The 26,557-nt window shown below is 33.7% G+C and overlaps 1 protein-coding gene across 1 annotated transcript in view; it reads right to left on the bottom strand.

Annotated features, from left to right (window-relative positions):
- Positions 1–26,557, bottom strand: part of Smp_126240 (titin, putative) — a gene marked incomplete at its 5' end in the record, with an annotated part of 158,616 nt that overhangs the window by 48,428 nt on the left and 83,631 nt on the right. The window contains 19 exons of the mRNA XM_018796675.1: positions 690–847; positions 960–1,104; positions 2,430–2,567; positions 2,622–2,721; positions 2,913–3,286; positions 6,858–7,052; positions 7,221–7,325; positions 7,381–7,575; positions 9,586–9,690; positions 11,126–11,434; positions 14,254–14,473; positions 16,334–16,585; positions 18,285–18,400; positions 19,064–19,215; positions 21,370–21,511; positions 22,408–22,565; positions 23,586–23,730; positions 24,888–25,179; positions 26,183–26,556. Coding sequence (XP_018646836.1) covers positions 690–847; positions 960–1,104; positions 2,430–2,567; positions 2,622–2,721; positions 2,913–3,286; positions 6,858–7,052; positions 7,221–7,325; positions 7,381–7,575; positions 9,586–9,690; positions 11,126–11,434; positions 14,254–14,473; positions 16,334–16,585; positions 18,285–18,400; positions 19,064–19,215; positions 21,370–21,511; positions 22,408–22,565; positions 23,586–23,730; positions 24,888–25,179; positions 26,183–26,556 — 3,675 coding nt within the window. The remainder of the gene's footprint in view (positions 1–689; positions 848–959; positions 1,105–2,429; positions 2,568–2,621; positions 2,722–2,912; positions 3,287–6,857; positions 7,053–7,220; positions 7,326–7,380; positions 7,576–9,585; positions 9,691–11,125; positions 11,435–14,253; positions 14,474–16,333; positions 16,586–18,284; positions 18,401–19,063; positions 19,216–21,369; positions 21,512–22,407; positions 22,566–23,585; positions 23,731–24,887; positions 25,180–26,182; position 26,557) is intronic.

Raw genomic sequence — 26,557 nt, 5'->3', positions numbered from 1 at the left:
CATGTATCTTTTTACACTAATCTGAATTCGGAATTCGAGTATCAGATTGGGATTGGAATAAAGCGAGTAGTGTTCCAGTTGTCTTGTCTTCTCTCTCGCGTGTGCCTGTCAGCCAATCAGGGATAGAATAGTTTTCGTCTCTCTATCCTCACTTCAAACTCTCGTATACTGGCCTCAAGGTTAAGCCATTCAGCCTAATGTGCAAGGTCTTGATCTACATTAGACAAGTTATCCTCGGCACGATAGTGGGTAGACAGATCAAGGACGTAACAATGTTTACAGACGAAAGATATGCACATTTTGAATATAATATTGGCAAATTCAATTAGTTGCTGTAGGAGAACGGTTCTTTTTTTTGAAAAAAAACACTGTAATTCAATATGTCATACCCAAAAAAATTCTCACCAATGTAAATTGTTAGTCATGTGCACAATCATAGAAACGCAGAAAAATTGGTAAATGGTTCAATTAACATATCAGTATTGAATACTTTTATTCCATGTATTACTTTTAAAACGACTATTCAACGGATACAATGAGAAAAATTTTAAAATTTTCCCTGATATGTAGAAAAATTGTTAACACTAACTACACCGAAATATGTAATTGAATCTCATAGTTACTATTTCCGGAAAAAATTAAAAGCTATCTGTTCACCTGTAAAATACTTACTTATATGACGAACTTACCAAATGGATGCCTTGCTTTTATTGGTGAACTTGTCATGAGTGGTTCGCTAAGTCCTAATGAATTTTCAGCCATAACTCTAAATTCATATTCTGTACCTTCTTCAAGGTTTCTGACTGTTGCATTCGGTGATTTTAAAAATCCACTAACTGTCTGCCAACTACATTCAAAGAAACATAGTAAAAAGTGATTTTTTTTTAAACAAAAATATCTGACTGCAATAGAATGAACAATATGACAGAAATGATTTAAAAAGTGAAAGGGTGACTGACCTATCTGAACCTTTTGGACGTTTCTCAAGTCTGTAATTAGAAATAGGCTGTCCACCATCATCTGTAGGAGGCTTCCAGCTCAAGGTTATTTCATTTGCACTAATATCAGTTGCTTCAAGAGGTCCTCCAGGTGCAGATGGAGCATCTTAATATGAAAATAAAAACGAATCAAATTTAAAAATATGATACAATGTAGTTAGTGGGTATTTTTTTATGCTTGTAGGCTAATTTATAAAACTCTGCTCTTAACAGATAAAGTGTGCTAATAGAAATAATCACTTGCCACTGAAAAACTGTCATGGTTCCCCACTTGTATTCTAAGTTATGGGCTAAATTGAATGGACGTAGTGATGCTATTTAAGAGGCAAAGAGAACTGGAAATATACAATATAAATTTAACTTTATATTTTTGTTACACAGTGACATACTCCATTAAGTACCTTCCGAGCTAAAATACTCAACATAGGTACATTTATGCTAAGTATTATACAGTAATGTTAAATAATATTGTTTCCTGAGATTTTCATTTCCTCTTAATCAAAAAGTAAATTCACATGCCAGAAAAAATATTATGGTTGTTAAGTGCATGTATTTAATATCTTTTATGGAAATTTATTAGAGATCCATCCAGATATACGTAAAGAAGCGTCGAGAAATTTTAGATCATAACACCAGTAGTAGTTCGAAAACAAATGCTAACCATCAGAACAGAATTTAAATGTCTCTCACCATAGATACAGTTGACTTGTCTTTTTTAGTTGACTTAACAGTAGTCGATCAAACAAAAGATGGGTTGTTTAGAATATCTGTCAATGTAACACCTATTATGGTGATAACTATACTTAATCTACTAGCTTGTAAATTAGTCAACGAATTAGTAAGGATTTTTTTTGTTTGTTCATAGACAAATCTGAACGAATCCTGGGTACGATCCAATGTGAAGTTATTAGTACTAACAACTTAAAAGATTAATACAAGAATAGCACAACTGCCCAGTGTTTCTTTCTTTTCAGGAGTTGTTTAAGTGGTATTAAGTTTGTATGAGGGCTATTTACTGAAAAGAGATAGCAGTAAATAATATTGTTAATTCAGTATGACTTTTGATAAATGAGACTTATTCGAATTTTTAAAAAATGTTTGTTTAGTACCCACTTGCAAATCAATTAATGAAATTTGTTAGAAAAAGGTCAACCGATAGCTTCGCAATGTATTACAAGGGGTTTTGGTAAAATGTTCATTCTAAATTATCGATATGATTTCTATCACCGTATACCCCTATTGTTCCCTTTATTTCGCAAATCAATCAAAAAATCATACACGAAAAGACCTGATAAAATGGTATTACAAAAAATAGTCAATTTTCTGTTAATGATTTCTAGTTAGAATATTATTGAATTATAATCTGTATGTAAACCATCGGGCACTATAAAAATATGGTTGAAATCAGGTACAAGTTGTTATTTAACTCACCCATAACCTCTACTTGACATGAAGTACTTGCTTGACCCAAATCATTCATTACTGTCAATTGATATCTTCCATGATCAGATCGTTTCACTTTAGGAATAACGAGTGAGACAACACCACCAGGTGAAAGTTCTAAATGTCCTCCAGGTCCAGGATGAGAGGGAGGTGGTAAGGGCTCCTCTTTTTGCAGAATACGAGCTCCATCAATCTTCACGGGTTCACCATTTAATGTCCAATTAAATGTAGGTTTTGGATGACCGAACCAAGCCACTGGTAATTTTAATTCCTGTCCAGCCTGAAATAAACGAACATTATTATTTGAAAATATTATCGTTAATCACAATTTGTTTCATATTTTTATATTAGTTTGAGATAATTTGTAATCAATAGTATAAATACAATTATTCAACCATGTACAACGAATGAGCCTAATTTGAGTTATGATGTATGAATAGAAGCGTCTAAAAACTTTATAAGACTGCTTACCTTTATAATAATGTCTTTCAAACCACCAACTCCACTGCCTAAACCACCAACACAATCATCAGGTGTACATATTCTAGGTGCTTCTGGTTGGTCAACAGCTGTCACAGGTGCAGTAGGTCGAGTCGGTTCACCGGGACCTTCATCATTCACTGCACGTACACGAAATTGTGCAGTCTCACCCTCCTTCATTGGAATAAATGCACATGGTTCTGTCGTCTGTTTCACAGGTACCCAATCACCATTTTCATCTTTCTTTTCCACTTGATATCCAGTGATTTTACTTCCACCATCTTTTCGTGGTTTTTGCCATGATAATTTCACACCATTTTTATTAACTTTGTCCACATTTAATGACTCTGGCGCTGCAGCAGGATCTGTCAAATAAGTAGTGAATATAATTGAAAAATTAATTGTTTGACTAATTCTTCTTCTAATTTTGTGTTTTTTAGTAAGACAGTACCAAGACGGTCCCAAGCCCGTACAAAGGAGGAGGGTTGGGCCAAGGGTTAACGACCCCATCCTGTAAAAAACTAACTCGCCAAAAAAACGCCAACCAAAAAAAATAATTCAAACCATTTAAACTCTGTCCTGGGGGTTAGAAGATCTTCATTTAGAAAAGTTATGACGTCTCAAGGTGAAATCTGAATTCCTTCGGAAGTCACGAGGCTGATGCCTCTTCTGACAATCAGAGCAACCATTAATTTAAGTACATGGAATGTTCGTACAATGTGGGAGACCGGGAGAGCCGTCCAAATTGCTGCAGAAATGAAAAGATACAACCTGGAGGTGCTTGGAATCAGTGAAACACATTGGACGCAGGTTAGACAAAAAAACAAGCTTCAGGGGAGCTGCTATTATACTCCGGTCATGCAGAAGAAAATGCTCCACATACACAAGGCGTTGCACTGATCCTATCCAAACAAGTGCAATAAGCACTTATGGGGTGGGAATCTCATGGATCAAGGATCATCAAAGCCTCCTTGAAAACAAAGAAATAGGGCATTACAATGAACGTCATTCAATGCTCTGCGCCTACTAACGATTACAATGAAGACATTAAAGATCAATTCTACGATAGGCTGCAGTCAATCGACGAGAAATGCCCAACAAACGACGTGACCATTCTGATAGGAGACCTAAATGCCAGAATTGGAATGGACAACACCGAATACGATGACATCATGGGACGATATGGACTGGGAGAAAGGAACGAAAATGATTAGAGATTTGTAGAGCTATGTGCCTTCAACAAACTGGTCATAGGCGGTACCATATTCGCACACAAACGTATACACAAAGCAACATGGACTTTACAGGATCACACTATACAGAATCAAATCGACCATATCTGCATCAATACAAAGTTAGGGAGGACGATGGAGGACGTGAGAACCAAGAGAGGAGCTGACATAGCCTCAGATCAGCACTTGCTGGTCGCCAAGATGAAACTAAAACTTAAGAAGCACTGGACAACGCGGCGGACAATATCACAAAAGTTTAATATGGCTTTTCTTCGGGATACTGACAGGCTCAACGAATTCAAGATAACCCTCAGTAATAGGTCCCATGCCTTTCACGATCTACTCAATGGAGAAAAAATTGCCATCGAGAGCAACTGGAAAAGGATCAAGGAGGCAATCACTTCAACATGTCAGAAGGTTCTGGGCCACAAGAAGCACCACCACAACGAATGGATCACTGTTGATACACTGGATAAGATTGAAGAAAGGAGAAACAAGAAGGCAGAAATCAATATCAGCCAAACAAGAGCAGAAAAAGTTGAATACACAGAAGCAAACAAGCAAGTGAAGAGGAGCATCAGGGCTGACAAACGTAAATATGTGGAAGATCCAGCAATGACGGCGGAAAATACTGCAAGAGAAGGAAATTACCGTAAACCAGAACGATCAGTGAAAAGTAAGGACGGCAAGGTAATCACCAGAATTGAAGAACAGCGAAGCAGGTGGGTTGAACATTTTAAGAAGCTCTTAAATCGACCAGCTCCATTGAACTCACCTAACATCGAAGCGGCACCTACAGACCTCTTAATCAATGTTGACCCGCCAACAATTGAAGAGATCAGCATGACCATCAGACAAATGAAGAGCTGCAAAGCAGCAGGACTAGACAACATTCCGGCAGAGGCACTGAAAGCAGATGTAGCAGTAACTGCAAAGATGCTCCACATTCTCTTCAGTAAGATTTGGGATGAAGAACAAGTACTAACAGAATGGAAAATAGGACACTTGATCAAGATACAAAAAAGGCGATTTCAGCAAGTCTGAGAACTATAGGGGAATCATTCTTCTCTCAATACCAGGAAAAGTCATCAACAGGGTGTCGTTAAACATAATGAATGACTCTGTAGACGCCCAACTTCGAGACCAACAGGCTGGATTCCGTAAAGATCGATCATGTACAGACCAAATTGCAACTCTACGGATCATTGTGGAACAACCAATTGAATGGAATTCATCACTCTACATCAACTTCATTGATTACGAGAAAGCATTTGATATAGTGGACAGGACAACACTATGGAGGCTTCTTTGACACTACGGCGTGCCTCCCTGAGAAGATAGTCAATATCATACGGAATTCCTATGATGGATTAAACTGTCAAATAGTGCATAGAGGACAATGGACAGACTAATTCGAGGTAAAGACCGGTATCAGGCAAGGTTGCTTACTCTCACTCTTTCTCCTGATCATCGATTTGATTATGAAGACGTCAACATCTGGAGGAAATCACGGGATACAGTGGACAGGCAGGATGCAGCTTAACGATTTAGACTTCGCGGATGATCTGGCTCTTCTATCACAAACGCAACAACAAATGCAGGAGAAAACGACCAGTGTAGCATCAGCTTCAGCAGCAGTAGGTCTCAATATAAACAAAGGGAAAAGCAAGACTCTCCGATACAATACAATATGCACCAATCAAATTATACTTGACGGAGAAGCTTTGGAAGATGTGGAAACCTTTACATATCTGGGCAGCATCATTGATGAACACGGTAGATCAGATGCAGATGTGAGGGCGCGGATCGGCAAAGCAAGAGCAGCATAATTACAACCGAAAAACATCTTGAGCTCAAAACAATTGTCAACCAACACCAAGATCAGAATTTTCAATACAGATGTCAAGGTAGTTCTAGTGTACGGGGCGGAAACTTGGAGAACTACGAAAACCATTTTCTAGAAGATACAAGTGTTTATTAACAATTGTCTACGCAAGATATTCAATGTCCGTTGGCCAGACACTATCAGTAACAAGTTACTGTGGGAGAGAACAAACCAGATTCCAGCGGAGGAAGAAATCAGGAATAAGCGCTGGAAGTGGATAGGACACACATTGAGGAAAGCACCCATCTGCGTCACAAGACAAGCCCTCACTTGGAATCCTGAAGGTCAGAGAAGAAGATGAAGACCAAAAAACACATTACGCCGAGAAATGGAGACAGATATGAGAAGAATAAACAAAATTTGGATAGAACTAGAAAGGAAGGCCCAGGACAGAGTGGGTTGAAGAATGCTGGTTGACGGCCTATGCTCCATTGGGGGTAACAGGCGTAAGTAAGTAAGTTATCGTTGATGTTATGTTATCTTGTTAGTAATTTGAACTAATTTAAACCCAATCGACAAATAGTTTACCATTTTCACTTTCTAACACGAATTAATTCAGCTCTGACATTTTGTTGATTGTAACGCATGGATAATAACTTTGGATTTGTAAATGTTCAGTTTCCTGATAACGATAGTTCGCTCTAATGCTCTTTATTTTTAAATATCTAAATAAATGGTATGTGTGGAAATTTATTTTAAGGATATACAATTTCATCAGGTTGCACTTTCAAAGCAACTGTGATTAGAAATTACAGAGTAGTTTTATACTTGAGTTTGGATTTTTGAAAAAAACGGTGAATAGTTCAAAAAACAACTTACAACTTGGATCTTTCATAACATGAGGTGCTGTGGCCCTTGATGGGCGCCCTGGACCAGCGTCATTCACGGCACTTACACGGAATTCATAAGTTTCACCTGGTTCGAGACCTATTAAGTGAGCTGAAGGATTTGTAACCAATCCACTTGTTGCTTGTTTCCATTCACCTTTAGGTGTACGCTTTTCAACAAGATATCCTATTTGGGGTGATAAAAACGTTGGGTTCAGATTATTATTATTATTATTATTATTATAACACAACTTAGTCAATATATTAACATTCACTTTCATGACTTCGTAAGGACACCAAACTTAATAGTAATCTTCTCATAAACTTATTATTTCAGTGAAAAAACACTACCTACCTTTAATGGGATTTCCACCGTCATGTTTAGGTGGAGTCCATGAAAGATCCACAGAATGTTTATCGAATGAATCCATATTTAAATTATCAGGTGAATCTGGTGCATCTATTTATAAAAAGACATAATGGATTAAACATTCTTAAAAACAATTTGATCTTACCGAAAGGATTTTTAGCCGTTACAGCATTTAATAATTCAGTAGGTTCACTTTGACCTAATGGATTAACAGCTGATACTCGAAAGCGGTAACGTTTCCCTTCAATTAAACCCTTAATAGGACATGTTGTTCCCACAATTAAAGCAGGAACTTTCTCCCAGATCCCAGTTGTTGCATCACATTTTTCAACGATATAATCTATAAATAAGAAATAAAATTATCGGTAACTTTTTTTATCAGGTTACCTTTTGCCGAAAGAATGTATGACTTCGTGAATGAAAAGTTTACAAAGTTGCCGAGCATGCATTTAATAAGCAAAGTAAAATGTAATTGTAAAATGACGAGATAGTTTTGAAAGAATAGATTAGTCTTACATGAATTTATCTTTCCTCAAGAGGCAAATTTTTATCAAGATGGTGATGATGATACTTATTTACCGTTCTATAACACCATTTCAACAGAAATTCGCTTTTCAATATTGAACCAACTTGTATGTAAGTAGAGTAAAAGTCATTTTTAGCTGTACATTCATCAAAGTTCAATCTCAAAAAAATGGAAACCGTATTTTCCTCATAATCTTACTGTTGTGATCAAGTTGTTAATTTAACTGAATAGCCATGTAGATATTACAGTAGTAAATCTTGATCCACACTCTCAGTGAAAAGGCTTGTGACACTGTTTTAGGGTGACATGGTAATTTTATGATAGAATCTTAGGAAATATGGTTTGAAATCAAACTCAATCTTTTGTTTATGCGACTTGTAAAAACGAACAGCTCTCATTCCTCAACATTGGACACACAAACCGTCTAGTAAGAATCTACCCAGGAATATAGTTGCAAAATGTCACGGCTTAATAATTAACCTTTATAACATCATGAAACATCCAAAACGTTTGGACCACAGTTTGATTTGTTGACAGCATTATTGCATTTTAACGATGAAGGATCTCATCACTATCTTTTGATGAAACTTATAGACTTGAAAGCGGAAAATGGACTGAAAAAGCTATTCAAACATGCATTATTGACTAAATTGTATGTTTTATTGACAGAGGATAAGTTTTACAACTTGGGTAAGTTTGGACTCATATGTTTTGTCATTTTGAGTTAACTTACATTGTGAACAAGTGTTTTTATATATGAAATTCAGCAACCTCCTATATAAATTACAACTAACAGTATCACACATTACGATAACCGAAATAATATTTGATTACAGCTAGTGAAAATCTGTACATAGTTGCACATTGATACGGTGAGATTGCAGACTGCAATGATATTATCGAAATATAGTGTATATCCTTATGTTCATTGGACACATTTTGATATCGATTACTATATTGGAATAAGCGAAACATTTGAGGTAAAAACAAATTCTGAGTAACGAATATCATTTTTTCCGTATTGATAATCATTCGCACTTTTATGTTTCAAAGGGTTTCAGTACAACCATTTCAAAGAGCAATTATTTACTAATTAACTTAAGTTCTGAATTCTCCAAATTGAATCCATAATGAGATCTAGAAGCGGCAGAGTAGTAAAGACTATGGCACAGCCATGCTATTAGAATTGGGGTAAAATTATAGCAACCATCCTACAATCAATTTCGATTATAGCCAATTTTGGTTAAGCCTTTTTTACTAACTTACTTAACAGACATCGTCATTTGGATAGTAACAATTTGCATATTTTTTGCACTGCTATACCACTAGAGCACATGACACTCTATCCGAAATGTTGACTGCTTAAATATCATTCGATGACTCATACTCCTCCCCATATGTGTACGCACGCAAATATTATTATGAGCCTTTGTTTTGGTTTGCTATGCCCTTATTAAATTTAACTATAAATTGCCTATGTAATTGCTTGCTATTCGCTCGCTTGCTCCTCGTTCACTTCCTTCGCTTGTTCGCCTGTTCACTCGCTCTCTCGCTTGCCGCTCACTCGATCGTTGATATTCGCTCAGGTGTTGTTAACTTTCTGACCTGAATTATTCGACAATAAACTGTAGTTGCTGCTATCCTTTGTCTTCTGATTTTACGCACCGTTAAGATTAGAATCATAACGGTTATTGAAGTAAACGATTAACGAATCGCGGCACTACAGACTCAATAGTATTCGTATATGTTTCTGTTAAGAATCATGCATATAGAAAATTATCTTGAATAAAGTGACTTATAACACATTGCATAACATAGTTTTACCGGTAATTGGAGCGCCTCCATCTTTAGCTGGAGGTTTCCAGCTTAGTTTACAGCTATCCGCTGAAAGATCAGTGATTTCAACATCTTCAGGTGGATTTGGTTTATCTAAATGCGATAAATAAAAAGATTTACATTTTAAAAAGTAGAGTTATGTATGTTAGTAAAATTCAATTCATAGTTGTTATTGTAATAAGACAGTAGAAGCCAACATTACAAAATCATCATCGATAGTTTAAATCTGAATACATTAGATTTTAGAAAAAGTATCGCACATTTTTTAACCACGAGATGAAAACTGATTAAATTAACAAATATACATGTGAATAAACAAGAATATGAATACAAGCAAATGAAGTCTTCTTCAATTTGAATAACTAATTCATTGACTAGTTTAAATTGGTTGCTAGAAATGAATAAAGTTTATCATTCTTAATTCAGCCAACATTTTATAAAAAGATATGTTTTTCTCTATAGGTAATTTAGAAATCTTGACTAAATATACTTCAAACATTAGTTCTTTGTATGGAAGGTGCCATGAGCTAATGATCTTCTGTGGTGGAACACATTTGAAGACCTGGTTTACTTAAATGATAATTCGAAATATATATTAATCTGATCATACAATATTCAACCGTTCAACTTGTCAGGTTGTTATTGTAAACCATCTTAATATCATTTGCTTACAGGTAGTTTTGATGATTACACTGTAAATATTTGAAAAATAAAAGAATGTAAAGCATACTGAACCAATATAAGCCTACTACTAGACTTAATAGTTCCATAGCAATATGATAACTGTTTGAGAGTTGAAAGTGATTTTTATTATAATCAAACTTATATCTACATTTTTAGTTGTCCACTTAAACGGATATAAGAAATCTTAAAACATTTATATCGTCTACAAAATACCAGTTATAATATGACTTGAGGTAAAAACCTGGCATTTATTTGCGGTAATTTATAGACGTTTAATGAGTTTCAAAAATGTTTAGTTAAACCATTCGATTTTTTATCAGATTTTATCAACTGTCCAACATATGTAACTTATGATGTAGAACAGGAGATAATCAAACACAAACATAAAACGCATAAGATAGTTACCTGGAGTAATACTTCTATATTGATATGTGGTAGTGAAGGTAAAATATGAATGGTCACTGAGCTTGGACAAAGAGGCACTTAGCCTACGGACTATTAAATATGTGATTTCCTGTTATTGATTTCTACTCTGCACTCACTGGGTGCGTCTGCTCTTAATTGTTTTGAATAAAGTATTATCTAGTGTTAATCTGATTATCTATTCTGAGTCGTGAATCCTGGATCTGATATAGTTTGACTAGTCTTATTATCGAAGTATACTTAAGAAAGATAAATATATTTTGAAACATCCGTCATATCATATATAATCTAGATTATTTTATTTATCCCTACTTGTAACTCGTCAACATTAAATTATTTATCATCAGTAAGTTTTAAATAAAGCAGTTATTTTTACAACTATAAGTACTAAAATTAAAGAAGAAATGAAAATAATTGTTACCTCTTTTTGGTCCAATTTTAGTCATCGGAGTGGGTTCACTTGGTTCGCCAACTCCAGCTGCATTTACTGGTTTGATACGGAATTCATATTCACCATTCTCATCTAAACCATCGATGTGGGCTTGTGTACCAGTAACAGGTGTATTTCCTGATACAGCAGGCTCCCAATCTGGTGAATTCTTTTTCCGTTTTTCAACAATATAACCTGTCACCTTAGCACCACCGTCTTTAGCTGGACGTGACCAGGATAGATCGATTGAATTCTTTCCTACATCATCTACGTTTGGTCTTCCTGGACTATCAGCTGTAGCTGTTAAAATTGAATGGAATTGGGATTTTACAATTCAGCAGATAAAAGGTTGTAAATAAATTTATAGAGTATAATTAATGGTCATCAAAAAACTAAAAATCTAGTGGTACTGTGGTGTATGCTACTTATGTTGATAGATATAAGCGGTACGTAGCACCAATCAGAAGTGGTATGCACACCAGCAGAAGATTGAGAAGATTGAAATGAAGAGAAAAGAAAAGAAAACTGAAAGCGATCAAAATAATAACAGGAATGAAGGAACGATGAAGATCGTAAGAAACAACTGATGGAAGATGTGCAAATGATATATTTAATGCACGGTTTTCATATTTTACGAAAGAACTGTGTACTTTTAGTCTTTGCCACCTGAGTATTTATCCACTACAACACTATTTCTATATTTTCTGATCAAACATAATATTTACTGAGAGATTATTGTCGTAATTATCAAGAAGAAGCTGAATGGAGCCTAATGTTCACCAAGTATTCTGTACTGATAGAATATGTTTACTTTAGGTTTTATTAATCCATCGGAGAAGCTATGACTGCTTGATATTTTTATATGATGAAAACGAAAGTGACTAATAAACCAACAGATTAATTATTTACAACTGAAAAGGAATCCGATATGATGTCGGTGGTTTGTCAATTAGACATTTCACGATTTTTAAAGTATTGAGTTGAGTGAAGACATTTTAATTCGCTTTTATCTACTATGAACATATAAATAATAATTTGATTTTGATGTATATATAGCTTAAGATAGTTCGAAATGCCTATAGAGTCCTCTATACATTAGCAACAGTTTACGAATTCTATAAATTTACTTACTATGTTTCGGTTTACATTCCACTGCACGACTGGTTGAGCATGGTTGACTCACACCTACTTCATTTCTAGCAGAAACACGGAACATATATTTTTCACCCTTTTTCAACCCATCGACTTTTAAAAAATTTGAAACGAAAAAAAACTATTATTAGAAATTTTTTAAATTGGGTAACATAAATGAGAGGTAATTTTCTACAAAAAAGGATCTAGCTACAACACATGTTTGTTCACTACATTTCGTCAGCACTCAAGTTTAATTTACTTTCATCTCTGCTTCTTGTAAGTCCCGAAAGAGGTCTAAGGTACCCACTGCTGAGGGAAGGAGCAACTGTTAAATGTTCCCTGACATTCTATGGTACTCCAACTGAGGTCAGTCCTTGACGAATACCATCAATAATCATTCAATTTGTTCACAGACTTATAATTCAGTACGTATATCGCTTTGAAAATGATTCGTTTGTCGAATAATTTTGCTGTGATATATTAGCGCAATACATTTCGAACAATCTGATTACACATTTACTTAAGCCATTTGAAATATAAAGGTCACCCATACAAATTGAAATATCAGAAAAAACAAAGATAATGAGCAGATCAATGCAATTCACCCATTGGATATACAGATCAATTCACCTGGGTAGGTTTAGTGTAAGTAAATATTGTTTTACTCTGTTTGTCTATTTGACCTTTACTTTTCGTATATAAATGCCTTAACAAGTAAATGTCTGTTCAGATTGTTCGGAAATAAATGCTCAAATATATCACTCTGATCTGATAATCTTCGTCTTTTTATTGCATTATCTAAATTTATCAAAGAGATAAACGGTTTAAATTGCCATGCTAATTACTGTTAAAGTGAAATCGGTTTGCTTAGGAAAAAAATGAATTCAAAAGATTCAGTTAGTTTAATAGTGTATTCTTGATAAATCAGCTCACTGACTCCGACATAACCTGACTCTTATACGTGATTATACGGAATTTATATGATTGTCACACCAAATTATTTATTTTCAAAGCATTCCTATGAAAATCACGTACTGGTAGACAGTGGTCATACTGCATCTTCATGCTGGTAGAGCTTAACCGTATTGGTAATGCGACAGTCAGAATCCATGGTGTGACATGATTGTCACTCTATAACATGAAATCACTGATATTGAAAATGCGATCTATGAGGTTTGAACCATTTGATAGAAATATATTCTGTGAGCTGAGAAACATCTAGAAAATATCGTGCGAATAATCCAAATTTGTTTTGACTTTCAGGGTTGGTTAGGAGGCTATGCATTTTACAAGAATAACCATTATAAACACTTCATAAAAGTGTGTTCATCCAACATTATTTGAAGGCTGTTCGGATTATATTTATCTGGACTAACCAATGACAGTCGCATTATCCTACTAAACGTCAGTTTTGTGAAACTTTCTAGTTCATACATAAAACGAATATTATTGTTCTGCGTAAAACAAATGAAGAAATTGATATTTCTCTAAGACCATTCTCAGTCATACTGTTTGTGCTGGAAGATAATTATGATGCAGTAATTTGAAACGTTGTGCATATTTAGTGAATACTTAGGTAGTTAGGATGTTTTAAATTACTGGATAGTGGCCTCAGAAACTTACCCGTTGCAGTTAAATCTTTAACAATAGCAGCTTGTTCCCATTCTGTTGCATTGAGAGGTTTGTATTCAACTACATAACCATTTACGCGTTTACCACCGTCATTACGCGGCTTAGACCATTCCAGTGTAATTTTATTAGCATCTACATCAGCCACGGTCAAATTATTTGGCGCATCTGGTACAGCTAAATAAAGAAAAATGTATGCACTTTTTTAGTTGAATGGTTTCTGTGATTCTCTACTATGATATTAAAGAGTATTGTTATGTTATAAAAATTTTTTTAATAGTCCTGTATTAGACACACTAGTTTTAAGGATAAATTACCAAACGAGTGATAAATGAAGACCCGTATACATAACTTACTACTTGGTTCTTCAGCTAGTATTGAACGGCTTGTTTCTAAAGGTTCACTTGTTCCAAGTTCATTCTCAGCTCGTACACGAAACCTATAATTGTTGCCTGGTTCTAAACCAGTGACTTCATATTCTGGAGTTCGGACAAATTTACTAACAGGTAACCATTCTCCAGTTCTCGGTTCCAGTTTTTCAACAATATAATTTGTTATCGGACTGCCTCCATTGTTCTGAAATATCAAGTTAAATTACGTCAAACTGACTACATATTTCAAGTGCTTTGAAATGAATGAAGCTTGTTGTCTGTCACTTGGATTTATGTTTTTTAAGGCAGCAAATAAACCAATACATTGTTTATTAACGTATGCAACGAAACACTACAAAGCAACAAAGCATCAGCAGTTTAAATTTAAGATAGCTACTTTTCCACAGTAGAAGCTCTAAAAGGGTAGAACTGAACGCTGATTTGTGCCAAGATGTAATATGATTATTTCCTAACTCCACTAAATGATATTTCGATAGTTAAGTCTTTAAATACTGAAATATCGTTCTTAATCTCATTCGTAACTTTACCTGGACAATAGATACGGGACGATCATACGTACATAGGTTGTGCATGTTACCTTAGTGCTTAAATGATTAACCTAATATACACGTCCCAACATAACTAAAAAATGCATTTATAACTGAGCATTAGGATTTGAGAGAGATGCACGCGGAAATTTACCTATATGGATCAGTGAGCTGGTAAATGCTATTTGGATACAATGGATTGAATGGATACTGTTTTATTTGAACAGCTAACCCAGATACCTAGGAAAACTAACAGCTATATAGTACCAACCTGGTATCCCTTAGCAATATACATTTAGGACTCCACACAACATAGAAAATAGGACCTTCATGTGTTTTCGAGAGAAAGATACCTATAAACCACTGGATTAAAGTTAAATGGTTTATAGCTCATACTTTTAACGATTCTCCACATGAGGTGATTATCATTTAATCTCCTGGCTGATAACTTTCTTGCGGCTCATAAAGCTGGAACTCGCTGGTCAGGATTTCACATAAAGATGTTGGAATTCCGTGCTAAAGTTAACCTCGAGTGTACACATGATAAGTGTTTAGTTTGGCGGGTTATGGGAATTAATTGAATTGGAATTCAATAGTTAGACACTGTCATCAATGTTTGATAGTCACATAGTTTTGGTGAAGTATGTGGTATAAAGTATATCAGTTACTAACTCAGTTTTCTATAGAGATGTTGCTTTCTGTGGAATCTTAAGTTACTGACTTTGATCCATTGTGAGACCATTAGAGCAAATAATAGTTGAGTGATAAACAAAAATTAGCCCTCCTTGATTTTTAATAATTATCCAAGTAATGTTTATTTACGAGAGTAACTATTTCCAAATGAATAGTTTTTGAAAACTACGATCAGTATATATCACTGAATGTTGTTTTGGTATTAATGTCAATGAGAAGAGCGCCTAATTACATGTCATTCCCAATTATAATTATTTCAATCGGTCAAATGAGACTTGAGAAAATCTCGATTTCAAACTTTATAGAAGTGAATACTGCTATTGTGATCAATAAAATTTGGGACGATTACTAAACAAAACCCACAAGGTAATTAATGTCAGGATAAAGCGACTTGTAAACAAAAATGAGGGTTAAAAATATCATAATTTTTCATATTTTATCTACACTTAAACCTTAATGTGAGTACCCTAGGATCAATCGTCGTCCTCATTATCATAGTAACTGGTAAATATTAGGTAGATATTACAATTCATGACGTATAGTGTTATATTAGTGAGAAATTACAACATTTAAATAGACGTTCATTGGATAACTGTAAAATTTACCATGTTGTGTTCGAAAACGTTTGGGAAACAGGCTTTTATTCAACAGTACAATGCACAGGGTTTTCATAAAGTGAATTTTTATTACACTATTCAAATTTTGTTTTACATAGAAATTCTTATATTAAAAACTAAATAATTTTTTTTACCTAATTGCTTCTATTTTCCATGAGAATTTAGTTAGTTTCATTTGTATCGAATTACATATTACTTATAACTAACCTTTGGAGGGTTCCATGTTAATTTGCACGAATCACCTTTGATATCAGTAACTTCCAAAGGACCTTCAGGAGCATCAGGTGGACTTAATACTTTCACGGTGAGTGGATGACTGGCTTCACCTTTTTCATTTTTCAAAGCAACTTTATACTGTCCAGCATCTTCTTTTTCCGCTTTTGTATCTGTGATAATAACTTCATTTGGTGTCACTTCAAGTTTGAAACGATTTGTATCTAGTGGAACAGGTTTGCCATCCTGTTATTTTCAAAAAAAGTAAAAGGAAACAATAATAATAATAGTCATACAAGTTTTCAGTAGTTTGGAAAACCTTAGCATTTAGAATAAACTTTAGCATTTCAGTGACATAGAGGCCATGTACATACATACAGGCTGTATGTTGTGACTAACTGGTTAACTGATAACTTAAGAGATACTGGCTATTTAAAAAAGTCAATAAAATTTAGGAATGATCAGTTCTAGTTGAGTTCAAATAGTTTTACGGTTATCATTGATGTTAGTTATTTAATAATACTTTATATGAAGATATATTATCTTATCATCAGTCCTGCCTTCAAATATGTATAGTGCAAATTAACTTAAAAGATAAGGGACCAAACATTTGGTTTTCTCTGGACAGTGATAAAATTTAGTCTAATCACATTCTCGTGCGGAAAGTATCAAGTCATTGAAATAAACTTGGAGAGGATAATAACATAAAGATTTAAACGAAGATCAAAAACAATTACAACTGAGCCAGTGTGACCAATATTCCTCCAAATCGAGTATCTCGAACTACTATTATTTAAAATTTCAAAAATCCCATCCATAAAGCCTAAGGTATCATGCGCAAATTGATTTTAAATCGGTGCAAGCATAGAATAGCAATAGCTTTTGGTATGAGCCTCGTCAAGTTTTGTCTGCTTATTTTGACTACGACCAACATTATATTTCGACATATATACTAACACTGAGTGTGAAATGTTTTTCAAATAATTCAGTCAGATAAGGTTCACATTTTTATTTAGTGATTTAAACTCCTCGCCTAGAGCATATAACTTGAAGATCCTCACTCCTTAATTCCTTAAAATACAAGAAATGTTTTTCTTAATGGACAGTTAAACAAAAGTTATCATTTCATATCGTGCATTTTCCATGTCTAACATACGTCGAATAGCACTACTGTTATGTATAACTGTCTTTTGGTAAACATTCATATAGCCAAAGCCTAAAGCACAATATATTCAATATACCTTCCATATCAATCTATTGACCATATATTCATCGTCTTATTGTAACTGCTAAAATAAGTGAAGTGACTAGTGTAATCATTTAGCCCAGTCCATATTTCTGTGCTAAAAGTCATTGTAAACTAGTACTGAAGTGTCTGTTTATACTAAACTCATGCACACTTAACATTGATATCTTTGTGGTTAAGCTATGAATTAAAGCCTTTTTCAACATGGAAAATTAAAATTTAAGTAGCTATTGCTGGATAGATTCAAAAGAAAAATGATGTATACTAAAAATAAACCATTAGAAAAATGTCCTAATGCATTTACAAAACTAAAAGAAATATATCACGAGTGTATGTTATTAAGTGCATAGTTTAGAATTGAGTAATCAAAGCAATATTGTCTTCATTCTGATTTAATGTTATTTATATCTAATACAATTCATCTAGCAAATGACAGACTTGAATTAGCTTTCCAACAAAATACATTTTATTCCACTTAATGAATTATTATGTTTTGACTAATTGAGTCGAAAATTCTTAAACCTTAGCAGAATGACTAAAGTTAAATGAATTTTTCGATCATTGTGGAGCCAAAACTAGCAGTTCAGTTTCTATAATAAACTAATTCACCTGAAAAACTGACAAATCAATACAACCGAAGCAACTTAATAATAAAAGATGGAATAGTGTTATGAGTACTCAACGTTATTTTCCTCTTACTTTTATCAACTCGACTTCTTCTGGTGGTCCACCGGTAAATGGAATTCGAATTTTAAATGGTTCACCTAGGCGAGCATTTATTTCTTTTGGTGCATCAACAGTTATCTTTGGAACAGCTGTAAGCAACAGAAAAGGATAAAAATACCAGGAGAAATAATTGTTTCATAATAAACTTTAATCCCAAAAAAAGTAATGGTAAGACAATGTAAAAAGGTTTTTAATGATTTCTTCAGTTCGAAGGTAACTTTCCCCATGAACTGATAATATTTTGAAAATCATTGAAAACCAAGGATTAGCGGACAGATCTTTTGTCTCGGTTCTGTAAAAAATTTAGTTATAAGCTCCATTATGTCATTGATTTATTAAAGCAACAGTTCGTTTATTTCTTATTGGTTGGAAGTAATTTACATGGAAATCAAACTGTATATCGACATTTCAGCTCTTTTTAGTGTATTTATATTGTTTTCGCTAAGATATATATATGTAAACATGTCCCGCAGAAAGTATCTTTTTCGATTTTTTCATCCAAAGCCTGAAATACCAAATTAACTGACGAAATATAGCGTTTATGTACTAACAGTTGGCATACTGACACAGTTAAACTAATTATTTATATGTGAACAATCATTGCCTTGCCACCCGGTAATCCTCACGGTCAACCAATTACTACCAGTCGTTTTTCCTGGGGTTACATTAATTACATTTAACAATTAATCACGGTCATTCACGCATTAAATTATAAAAATAATATAATGTTATGATGTAACTTTTTCACTTACTAATTGGTTTTTGTACTTTAATAAGTTTAGTCGGTTCACTTGGTTCACCTTGACCAGCTGCATTGACTGGAATAACACGAAATTCAAATTCTTTTCCTTTCGGTAAATTTTTAACAGTATAACCTGTACCGGATATTGGAGCTGCATTGGCTCTGTTGTTGAATAAAAAAGAAGTTGATTAGGTAGAAAAATGAAGAATTAGTAGAGTTAATAACGTAGCTGCTGAAATTAAATCAGTCGAATAAGATGTTAAATATGCTGGTGACTAAATAAAGATATGATATCAGTTTCATATTAAGACATATGTAGATTGGTTCAGATTCCTAATTGAAATCCTCAAAGGAATTATAATTCAAGGTTAATATGGCTCAAAATAGATCGAAACTGCAAGGATAGATTTAGTTTTTATCCGTTTTTTGACCCTTAGTTTTAGTGTAATTTCACACTTTTTGTCCGTTAATTTCCTCTGTTAACTTTTCTACGATCACTGATTACATTATTTCAAGAAAATCCTTTAGCTGTGTTACTAATAGTTATAGCAAATTGAACTGATGGAACTTTCTGCAAGTTTTCACACTCATTATAATTGACTCAACATGAAACAACAATCATCATCATAATTTTTTCCTTCATTTGTCTTAGATCAAATTAGAAAACACATGAAGAAATTATATCTTGTTATGTTGACATTCAATATCGGGAGTGTTGTAATTACGGTTACTTTGATTACTTTAGAATACGTAAATAAGATTCCGGATGAGTATACAGAATAAGTCAAATTGATTTTGGTGTCTTACTAGCTGAAGGAATACAATACCCTCTAATTTAAACTAAAGTATAAATATTCAAATGAAGTGTCTATCTAATGTTTTGAAAGAAATATGTGATACAGTACATGACATATGAAGTTTGATTGCTAGTTCTTTCATTCTAGTTTATTGAGTTAATGGTTCATAAGCAATCAGTTGAAACATTCAAAGATTCGCCACAAATCAGTGACATAAATAATTCTCCTAGATTTCATAAATGACATTTATCATATCATAAACTTAAGTAGATTGCTGGAATACCTAAATTTGTGGAAGGAAATTTTTCAACAAATACTAATTAGGTGTTCTTTTTTACATTTTAATCAGTTTTATTATCATAAGTTCTGAAAAAATGTCTTCAGTTAGCATTGAATATCTGTTCAATAGTATATCTCTTCGCATAGTCAGTCAGTCAGCTTCAACGTAGGATCAAGCACATATATGCATCTGTTCAAGTTGCCATACCTCATTAGCACAACAAGATAAACATAGAATTCATAGAAGTATTTAATTTAATGGTGGTAATATATAAAAGAAAGACTGTATATAAGGATTAGTACGGGAGGAAAGAAAAATATGAAGCAATTTTATTCTCATCGTTTAAGGAAAGACAGAGAGTGTATATACCTAAGCCATTGTGATTGATTCTGAGCTATGTCACACAGGGTCTCCAACCGTTGGTTACGATAGTCACGCGGACCCCAACCAAGTAGTCTGCATCTACTAACATGGCTCAGACTAGAAGTTAGTGACTTCAAGGACTGATGTCACGTTTTGGTTTGGCCGCCCCTAACTTTCTTCCAACCATTCCCAATACTAGTCAGCATTGTGCGTCGTGGTAATCGGTGTTCAGGCGTACTGGAGTTTATTTACTTAGGGATTGACAAGAATCAGATTATAATATAACTGCCAAGTGTACTTTAGCAAAAAGTCATTTATTTTATGAATGGCGATTGTTCATGTCATGAACGAATAATATGTAGACCATTCACAATTTCTGTAATTCAATAGTCGTTCTTGAATTTGCTTGCCTGAATTTGTACTTTTTAAACCGTAATCATATTTTATTAATCACTAATGACTTTTCATGGTGTATATGCTATTGTGTATGATGATCTTTGCGTTTTTCGTTTCTGCTTCAGATCTGTTAAGTGGTTAATTATTTCTCATATTTCTGACCTGTATTTTCATTCTATTATTTTTTTCTAACCACTCGATCATTAGGAGAGCTTCATTTCAATTTTTAAACCTCGGATCACTTCAGAACGTAATCTCCTTCTATTCTTCCACAGGCTTAGAAATTTGTCATACAAGTATAAGTACGAATATAAATGATTTTGTTGAGAAGGGAATTTTTCTCGCTGAATTCCTTTTGTTTTTGTTCAATGAACAATGGGTTACTTTAATTATCAAAAGAAATTCATTTATCTCCATAGAAAACTCAAACTCTTATCTTCTCAATAGTGCTACTTAACTGTTCAAGTAAAAAATACTTACTTAGACCAGTTTTTATCACCTTTAGCTCTTTTCTCTACAATATATCCTGTAACAGGGCCTTTACGTGGAGGTTCCCAGGCTAAAGTAACTGAATCATCACTTGTATCTTCAACAGTTGGCTTCTGCATACCGGATGGAGGATCTGTAAATGGATAATTCAAGAAGAAATGGTAAATTAGAGTGTAAGTAATATCGTGAATTGAATAGATGTTGATTTAGTGAAAGATTTGTAATTTAATTTGTCAAGAAATGATATGATTTTCCTAAAACCAAAGGACATACTGTTAGTTTTTATTGCTTACCTTCCATAAATGATACAAACTTATGGAAACTTACGTAATCACAGTTTCCATTAACAAAGTAGAAGAAATGATGATAAAGAGCAATGATTAAAATGATTTATTGTCAATTAGTAAACCACTGATGAATAACTTTATATCAGTTTTTTATGTGACCGTTATTTTATCAAGCTTGATGGCGTAAAAGCCTCAGTGTCAAGTTATACCACACAGAAAAATAAATCTTTACTATCATGATGAACTTTTAATCCCACATAGAAAGACGTAAATCTTGAAGGATGAAAGTAATAAAATATCTACCATTTCCACATATACTAGGTTCACACTAAAAACCTCTAATTTTTCATGAAGTTAGCGTGATTGTAATGTTACTCTGTTTACTAAATACTTTCAACAATTGGTAAGCATCTCATCTCTGTAAAGCAAAAATAGTCAGCTTTTCGTAACATTGAAAATGGTTTCAGTTAACTATATGTCGATGAATAGTTTCCTATGGTAATTCATTTTTTCTAGTCAGTAAAATCAGGTAGTTCATAGATTTATATTATGTTTGTAAAGATATGAATAAACTACTTTATTATCAGCCTGAAGCTAATTTAGGCACAAAAAGCCTGTCACGTAGACCAGATATTCAAGCAGGTCACCAATTAGGATGAACTGTTATTAGCTCTAAGAACGTTAAGCTGAGTATAAAAATAAGTTAGATACTCTTAGAACAAATAGGTTTGCTCTTACTTACCAAATGGATGTTTAGCTTTAATTGGTTGGGTTGTTACTAAAGGTTCACTTTGACCCATTGCATTTTCAGCCATTACACGGAATTCATATTCTGTGCCCTCATCTAGATTTCTAACAGTTGCATTTGGTGAATTTAAAAATCCACTGACCTTTTCCCAACTTATGTCGAACAATGAAAACAATATTAAAGGCAAAAAGTTATGTAGGTACATAATTCATTTTCTATCAAGTTAAAAAAATTATTTCGGTACACAGCAAATTGAATGATATTAAAGAAATGAATTTTTTCAAGCAGCACCAGAAAATATACGTAAGCCTATACTAGCATCATGTAAGACTAATTTAAGTCACCATTGTAATTAAAAATACTAGTAGCTTCTATATAAGAACTTTCGTCTAAATTAGAGCTAATAGTTTCACAGTATTTGGGCGCCGAGTTGATGTACGACATTCGCTGAGATTTTACGAATATATTATTCCTATTTAATGTACTAATAGCTTCTCCTATTATAGGTCTATCTATTAGAACAGTGTAAAATCATATGACAGACTAATCATTCTAATTATGTTGGTTACTTAGTACAATTTCATATCTGTTCACGATAGTATCTAAACCGTGTTGTACTCATTCAAGTAGAATTAGATTTTAGGACTTGAACATATTTCCTTTTACATGCGTATTTCGTATGTGTTTTTCTGTGTCTATGTATTTATTCATGTCTATTTCCTATGCATATAATGATTTACGCTTAAAATGAACAACGTGACTCAAGCCACTTTCATTTGTTTACGAGGTTGTCTGTTAACATATGAACGCTTGAAATATATTCATTTAGGAGACATTGATTTGGTTGTCTTAAACATCTCTGCACAGTGAGGTAAGCCACTACAATACATACAAAATTAAGTTGAGGATTATGTTCAGGATACAGTCAACCAATGACTATACATTCCTATTTGCCTTCACCATAATAAATTTTTACACATTCAATATTCTAAGGTTATATAATTCAACTAATATTTCAGTTTATGTGTAAAGAGATTCAAATTAAACCTAATTTGTAAAAGCTCTTACAAAATTTGTGCGGCTCAGTGCTGAGTACACAAAAGCCCTGTAATTATTAAGCGAATTAGAAGTAACTATATTTCAAGATTGTTGTAAAAAATGTGGAAACTTACTTATCTGAACCTTTACGTCTCTTTTGTAGTACATAATTAGTTATTGGCTCCCCACCATCATCTTCAGGTGCTTTCCATCTCAAAGTTATTTCATCTGCTTTCACGTCCGTTGCTTCGAGTGGTCCACCTGGAGGACTTGGTACGTCTGTTCAAAAAAAGAGACCCATGTGTTTAAAATACAAATGTAGATGTTTGAAATCAACTCACCTAATGATTAAATCATGTGTTTTTTGAAAGTGGGGTAAACTGAAACCATATTTTTAAAAAGTAGAACAATTAGTCAAAAGAAATCCCTTGCTAATGTAAATTCATATGAAATCTGATTATAGTACTGATGTGAAAAGTGAAAATAAAGAAGCAGTGACAAACAACGGGAGTTATTTTTAGGGACAATGTTTTTCTCATTTCGAAATCTAGAATGTATTAGCTTTTGGTTTTATCCCTACTTTATTCCAGAAATCATAAGCTTTCATTTAATTACTGTAATTTAAACGTGATATTTGTATTCCATTTTTTCTACAATAATGCTTTAGATTGGACATAATTGTTTTTTTCGAATTCTGTGTACGTCGTGGTCTTTCTAGCTATATATTTATTCATGTGCCTTTTGAGTTAATTTAAATCAGGAATAAAACAGATAACCGTCTCGTTTAATCGTCTTCTCTCCTTGTGTTTGGCAACTTATAAGTCATATGTTAGTTATCGATTAGTTTTCTTCTATCTCCCCTCAAGACCTTTCAGTCACAGTCAAACTAACGCATTGCAAGTCTCAAGGTAGGACCAAGTAACCTATCGGGTCGAGGAACTAAATTATATTGAGGCAGTTCTCTCCTCCTTTATATTAACTACCGATTAGTAAGCAGACAGACCAAGGATGTAACAAGTACGCTTAGATTACAGTGACATCAAAGTCAGGCTGAAAATCGGTTATCTTAATTGTTTAGATCGGCTGTCAAAAATTCATTCATTTTCAGGTTGATTACAAGTGATTTATCATTCCTTTGATTGAGCATTTGTAAGGACAAGCAACATTTCCGTACTAAAGCAATACTAAATTGTTCCATTACAGAAAGAATAAATATGTTTATGTAATGTGTTAGTACGAATATGGGGGATTTGCTTGATGCTTTTCGACTTCATGGGTTTAAAATGTCGTTGGTAGCATTCTTTACACTTTTCTGCGTACTTCCATATGGTTTGTAGTTTTCAAAGAATATTTCAATTATTTATATGACTTTTTACTAGGTCTACTTGTACGTTGTAAATGAAATGTCAAATCCTGCTATTAATAAACATACTTACCAATTACTTCGACTTGACAAGAAGTAGTTGCTTGACCTTGTTCATTGACAATTGTCAACTGATATTGTCCTTTATCTGCACGACGGACTTTTCCAACTGACAAAATTACTGTACCTCCGGGAGACATTTCAAGAAGTCCTCCAGGTCCAGGATTTGCAGGTGGTGGTAGGGCTTCGTTTGTTTCAGTTATTCGTTTACCATCAATTTGTATAGGTTTATCGTTTTGACTCCAATTAAATCTTGGTTTTGGATGACCAAACCAAGCGACGGGAAGCTTTAAGTCTTGACCAGCCTTATAGGTACATAAAAAAATGTAAATTATTTATCAGTAAGGATTTTGAATAATCAAAATAAATGTAGATATCAGTAGGTGAATAACTTTTACACCCAATCGATTTAAACATTAACAAAATATCAGAAGGAGTTTTGTGGATATTATAGTAATTTCAATAATTGAAATCATGAGTCAGTTGAAGCTAGACCACCATGGAAAACAATAGGACGAAACGGCCGTCCAGTGATTCCAGGTTTTCCATAGTGGTCTAGCTTCAATTGACTCATGATCTCAACTGTTGAAATTAACAAAATATACAAGGCTTATTCCGATAACGTAATTGATTAAAATGTGTACATTCATAAATTCAGAAATTTTTTGAAAGTTGTTTTACTCACAATTCAATAATCCATTAATTATGCTAAAGTATATAAAATTATGTTTGAAATGTATCATACATAACCTAAAATGTGATAGGGATATGGAGATCAAATGTTCATGCATGATTTGCTTCAGATAGATGAAATGTTGGATTCCTAATAGTTTATAGTAAATGAGGAGTGGAAATGATGTATTATCAATTGAGGATAGTAGATAATATTCTACCATTTTATGCAAATGATCACAACTTGTGAATCTTCAACTAAGACGTTATATTATCAGTTTACGGAGTGAACTTATTATGTTTTGAGTTTTCATAGCTCTGAAACTAGTGACAACAATTATTTGTTTTCTAGTAATGATTACAGTAAAAGATTTACTCAAAGTAATCGAGTCTGTTTGATGAAAGGAAAAATTAAAGACTGTTGTCTGGGTATTTAAAATGGAGCTGTTCTACAGCCGAATTAAAACAAGTGAATCTAATAAAAAAATGCTTCATATGGTTTACTTATGAAATTAACAAACACTTATATTTAAACCTCGACCCTCTGGGACGTGAGTATAATCTAGTATCTAAACAACTTATAAGATAAATGAATATAATCGTGTTGGTCATGATGAATAAATCAGAGTAACTAACCTTCAGCTTAACATCCTTGAGGCCTCCAACTCCACTACCCAAACCACCAACACAATCATCAGGTGTACATATTCTAGGTGCTTCTGGTTGGTCAACAGCTGTCACAGGTGCAGTAGGTCGAGTCGGTTCACCGGGACCTTCATCATTCACTGCACGTACACGAAATTGTGCAGTCTCACCCTCCTTCATTGGAATAAATGCACATGGTTCTGTCGTCTGTTTCACAGGTACCCAATCACCATTTTCATCTTTCTTTTCCACTTGATATCCAGTGATTTTACTTCCACCATCTTTTCGTGGTTTTTGCCATGATAATTTCACACCATTTTTATTAACTTTATCCACATTAATTGAATCTGGTGCACTAGGTGGGTC

The sequence above is a fragment of the Schistosoma mansoni genome, assembly GCF_000237925.1.
Source record: "Schistosoma mansoni, WGS project CABG00000000 data, supercontig 0170, strain Puerto Rico, whole genome shotgun sequence".
NCBI lineage: Eukaryota > Metazoa > Platyhelminthes > Trematoda > Strigeidida > Schistosomatidae > Schistosoma > Schistosoma mansoni.
Note: the sequence above shows the minus strand (reverse complement) of the source record. Positions and strands in the feature narration are given on the sequence as shown.